The sequence below is a fragment of the Mercenaria mercenaria genome, chromosome 11 (assembly GCF_021730395.1).
Source record: "Mercenaria mercenaria strain notata chromosome 11, MADL_Memer_1, whole genome shotgun sequence".
Taxonomy (NCBI): domain Eukaryota; kingdom Metazoa; phylum Mollusca; class Bivalvia; order Venerida; family Veneridae; genus Mercenaria; species Mercenaria mercenaria.
This window is the reverse complement of record NC_069371.1, coordinates 66,334,354-66,340,066: the sequence shown is the minus strand read 5'-3', so window position 1 is coordinate 66,340,066 and position 5,713 is coordinate 66,334,354. Positions and strand designations below refer to the sequence as shown.

General features: G+C 32.7%; 1 protein-coding gene across 1 annotated transcript; it reads left to right on the top strand.

Annotated features, from left to right (window-relative positions):
• The first annotated feature begins 248 nt into the window (after positions 1–248).
• LOC123531048 (interferon-inducible GTPase 1-like) lies at positions 249–1,484 on the top strand. The gene has a single exon (XM_045311829.2). It carries the CDS (start codon positions 249–251, stop codon positions 1,482–1,484), a length of 1,236 nt encoding a protein of 411 aa, XP_045167764.2.
• Positions 1,485–5,713: the final 4,229 nt, after the last annotated feature.

The following is a 5,713-nucleotide window of genomic DNA, read 5'->3' as shown; positions in this document are numbered from 1 at the left end:
ACAATTAATATTGTGTAGGGTAAAATCTACACATTAGGGTATACCAGAAAATATTTCATCATACAATGTCTGCTGTGCATTATATTCAGAACATTTTAGAAAATACTTAAATAAATATGTTTTGTAAGATACACTTAGTCTAAATATCTTTACAAGTTATTCAAGTTCGGAGGTCTACTTATATTGGATTTTACAACAAGCAATCCGGTATGTTTTAAGATTGTTCAATTTCAGTCAGTAAATTTAAGATGGCCTATTTGCAGATGGCGTCTAATAGACACTTATCAGAACCCGAAGGTCTTCAAGATAAAGTAGCCGAAGAGCTTAGTGACGTTTACAAGGAAGAGGGTGCTACAGGCTTGCTAACCAGAGTAAGGGAGAACCTGAATGAATGGAGAAACATTCCTTTAAATATTGCTGTAACTGGTGATTCTGGAGCAGGCAAATCAAGTTACATAAACGCTTTGTTAGGCATCAATCTTAAAGGCACAGGGGCTGCAAAAGTTGATGTTGTAGAAACAACAAAAGACAATACACCCTATCAACATCCCGAACATCCCAATCTTATTTTATGGGATCTTCCAGGAATCGGTACAGCCAACTTCCCACAAAAAACATATGTAGAGAAAGTTAATTTCAAAAAGTTCGATTTTTTTCTGATATTGTCATCGGATAGGTTTACGGAAAACGATATGTGGTTAGCAGAACAAGTCAAATTGCTCGATAAAAGCTTTTATTTTATTCGTACTAAAATTGATGCTGATATCAGAAACGACAAACGTGCTCACCCGAGAACGCATTCAGCGGATAAAGTTGTAGCTAAAATTCGACAGCACACATTGCAGCAGCTTCGGCACATATTTCACAACCCCTTAGTGTTTCTCATTAACAACTTCAAAAAAGACGAGTTTGACTTTCAAGCGTTAGCAGAACGTCTAATTGAAGATGCTCCGAATATCAAAAAAGAGGCCTTAGTTTTATCGCTTACCTTGCTCACTGGAAGTATTATTAGAGAAAAAGAAAAATATCTTAATAAAAGAATATATGTCGTATCGGTAGCGTCTGCTATAGCAGGAGCTGTGCCGGTTCCTGGAGTAGGATCCGCTGTTGATATCGCAATTCTTTTAGAAGAGGCAGTTTTCTATCGACGTCAACTACGTTTGGATGATGCTTCTCTTCAAATAGATGCAAACTCTTTAAAAACTCCATTAGATGAACTTAAAACAAAACTTCAACTGAAAAGTACTGTTATCCAGTTCACTGCAAAAGGACTTCTTGCGTTTTTTGCTGGACTTGGAATCTCGAACGTAGCGGAGAATGCATTGAAAATTGCAATTCCAATAATTGGAAGTCTGCTTTCCGCAGGCCTGTCATATGGGACCCAGGTTTATTGTTTGAAGAGTTTACTTAAAGTTATGGTTAAAGATGCCCGATCTAAACACAGGCAGATATCTGTCATGATGGCCGAAAATATTAGTAAATGAATACTTACTACTTCACCTGAGAAACTCAGACATATAAAACAAATTGCAAAAACTTGCCACAGTGACTGTTAATACTGTAAACGTATGTTAAAACTTTAAAACTTAAAAAATATGACGGCGAAGTAAAACTGAGAATGTTATATTAAGAAAAAAAAAATATGAAAAGGCTTAAATTATGATATATATAAAATTGGCCTCATCATGTTCATTTTGCATAGATTTGTTCAAGATTATATTTGTGCCAAAACAAGAAATAAACTTCTTTTCCTTGAATCAGCTGTAGTCTCTTCTTTGACTTATTGGCTAAACCCATGTACCAGTAAAAGCAATCATTAAACAAAATGTATGTACTGTTACGTCAGAGAGTAACATTTTTTTTGTTACAATTTATTTTTTATTATTTTTTAAAATGTCAAAGAGCTGTAGAATCCAATCTTATGTGTAAAATTAGTCCAAATCCTGTCCAGGTCAAATTAAATCCAATCAAAATAAATTCCACATTGTTTCACACAGTTCAATAGTAACTTCCTCTCCTCAAAGATAACTTTTTAAATCCAGTAATTTTTATATAAATCCTTCAAATAATCCTTCAAAACATTAAATATCCAAACAGGGAATAATTTGTTTTTAAAAAATACAGGAAAGTTTCATCAATATCTACGGTCTACCTTCTTAGGTTCTGTTTTAATCTAAAACATCTGACTATATATTGAATCATGGAAGATTCCAGAATTTTCATGTAACAATGAGAATAAAAAGAACACTCTGGAAAAAGCAAGGACAATTCTTTCTTAAAATAACTGTCATACACTGTTTATCAATAATTAATACAGAACACATAGAATATTCTGGATTAAAGTAGAATGTTATAGTAAATACAGAATGATGACTTAAAACAAGGTCAGTAAACAATGTTTTGCCTCAGGAGAACATATACATAACAGTACTTTCCACATTATATTAAGCGTCGTGACACGAGACCTTAATGTCGCAATGTCATGTCGCAAAGTCACCAGTTGTATCGAGAGTCTGGCGCCGTGTCGCAATTTATTACTGTTGCCCGTTGTTTTGTATTGTCGCTCGTTGTATCGCATGCCATTCGTTAAATAAAGTAGAGTAGATGGTCGACACATTATAAGACACGCAAAAATGGACACAACGCCCGACACATGATTCAACAGGCGACAGTACGACACGACGTCAGGGCATTAATGTCGTGCGTCATGTCGCATCATTGTACGTTGTATCGCATGTCGTGTCATCTTGTCCCGTGCCGTGTTGTTCATCATGCAGCTCGTCTTGCATCGACCTAAATAATGACGGAAGGCAACCGATATGAGCGAAATAGATTTCTGTAAGAATATGATTATTGTTGGTTTGATTTTTGTCAAGGAAAATAATAATTGTATATTTATAAAGATTATGTTCTAAAATCAGGTTTTAGTCAAACATATTTCACAGTCATTCTATTTATTTCAAAGATCCAGTGTTTCGATCTACTATAACACGATTGTACATAATCCCAATTAAATATCTATACAAAATTATTAAATTTAGCTTATACGATGCCGAGCATAAAGTTCAAGTCAAATGTTTTGATACAAGAACATCGCAGTGTTATAATTTATGTATTTAATTTGTATGAGACCAACATCAATAACATTTCAAGAACTAATTTCATCGTCTGTGAACAAACAATAGAGATGTATTTAAAATATGTCAGGTTTAGAATAATCATACTCCGACGGTAATACCAATAAGAGCAGTATTTTTATTATTATTATACTAGATTTATATAGCGCCCTTTTCAAGATAAACACGTTCAAAGGCGCTTTACATATAGCAAACGCAGCCACACAAGGCGCAAAATTCATCCTCTACTAGTACAGACACAGAGCAATCTGACCGCTATTTTTATTTATCACTCATTCTGTTGATCGATATGTTCATTGAGCATTTATATATCGAACTATACAGGCGGTATTTACGCCGTTGCTGTGTTGTTTTGATTTATGCTACCCTTGAAAAAGGCTTTTTTAAAAAGCCGAAAGCGCTCGGGTTTATAATTAAACTTTTAACACTGTTTGAACATATATTTTTTCTCATACTCTATAATTTTATCTTTATGTTCTTGTATCCTTCCGGGATCCAGTGTGTTTGAAAGGCATTTCGTTGATGTTTTTTCTTTAATATCTCACTTATATATATATAAAAGACAGCAACAGAACTGCTAGTTGTAAGAACAATATTAAAGTAAAAACTCTTAATAATTTAACTTAATTCAATTCAAAAATTGAAAACAGGTCATTAGTTATATTGTGTGAACAATAGTATGTCTACAACAGCAAGTCAGGATAAATATTAAAGATTCAATAATACTACTAATAAGGACTGCCATGAAAGCAAACAATATATAATACATAGTATGAAAAAGCCGTAATAACTGAAATGTTTTGACATATGATAAAACAGCTCAAATAACTACTTGGAGAAATTTATACAATAATCACGATTATGTCAAGTGATTTACTGTATATCATACATAGTTTTTGAATTCAGGCCCTGTGGATATGTAGTACCTAACTTATGAAGAAAATATTCTTTATTATTTTTGAAAATTGGTGATCCTATTTAAGTATATGAAAATTCGACTCATGTACTCCTGATTCAGAGAGACGATAGCCTTATCAAACTGAAATTTCGACTTATTATCACGTAGTTACTTTGTATATAGAATAAAAAATTTGATTATTTACTCCAAATTTCCACTTAAACAAGATTCGAAATGAACTTACTTTTCGAAGTGTTGACTTACTAACAAAGGATTATCAAGATATTAGAAAAATGACGGTAGCAAAGAATTAATAAATACAGAGATATATCGAACAGTATTCCTCTTTCCTCATGTGTGAAAAACTACGCTCAAGTGTATTACATCGTTTATCTGTGAGAAATATGAAAATTATATACGGTCGACACTTGATACGTATAGCGGACATGGGTTAGAGCTCCAAACAAGATTTAGGATGTCGGTCTTGGTCGGTTACCATATGGTTACATAATAAGTAATTTATAGCATTGTCTGTACGGAAGCTGGGGATCGAACCCGTAATTCCCGTTATCGCAGTCTAGTTTTGAATATACACTGTAGAATAGTTTAGTTAAATTTCAAGGTCCTTAGTCGAATTCTAGAGTATTGAACATTAGTAATTCCTATTTTTGAATTACTTACTTCAACATTTCGAGCTATTTAACCGATACATACTTCATAAAATCACGAACAACTGTCACTAATGGTCTTCTATACAATGTAGACTCTTCAATACGCCTAGAATAAGAAATAATAAAATCTGTTAAAAGAAGTAGAATTATAGCGTTTATTTATTTTACAATTATTTTGAATGATCTTACCCTTATCTTCCTTGGAGACCAGGATTTAAAACGACTTGCTGTTGATATTTAATAAATGTTACTTCAAACTGCAGTATTATTAGCTATACATTTAAAGTCTGTCTAACCAATCTAGTTAACATCATTTTTAAAGTTCTGATATGTTTTATGATGCCCTAAAATATGTATTTGTGTAGTGAAGATTAATATCTCTAGGCACGTCTTTATTTTTCTAAAAAAATGGGTTTTTTTCAAGTTGATATGTCCTTTTTTTTATAGTTTTCCCCATAGACCGTAATGCTAAATGACGTCGGCTCGCTTCTTGTATATAAACAATATGGCGGCACCCTGTATTTGTTTTTGAGTGGACAACTTAAAATTATCTACGTTTAAATATATTAAAAAAAAATACCTCGGGACGAGTTAACAGTCGTAGATAGACACCCTGTATTTTTAGAAAAAGTTTTATTGTTTTTTTATCAAATGAAAAAATGTTAAAAGATGATCAGTGAAAGAATTGGCATGATTAACTTCTCTATTTTGCCTTTACTCCTTAGATTACATATTGTGGAAGAAATGCAGGTAGATTTAACTTCTGCCTCAAGGTTATTTTTGGATGAAGTAAGCAAAATTCATAACAGACCCGCAGGATTCAACCTTAAATTTTCAATGTTGGAGTAAGAATTCTTTCTCACTAAATCCGTTTACTTGAGGCACCCGGGAAAAATGATATTGACAGTTTTATTTCGTGTTTTATAATTGCTTACCAATAGCTTGATGTTTCTTTTATAAAATTTAATGGTAAAATAAATTCTCTACAAACGTTTTGGATACTGTAG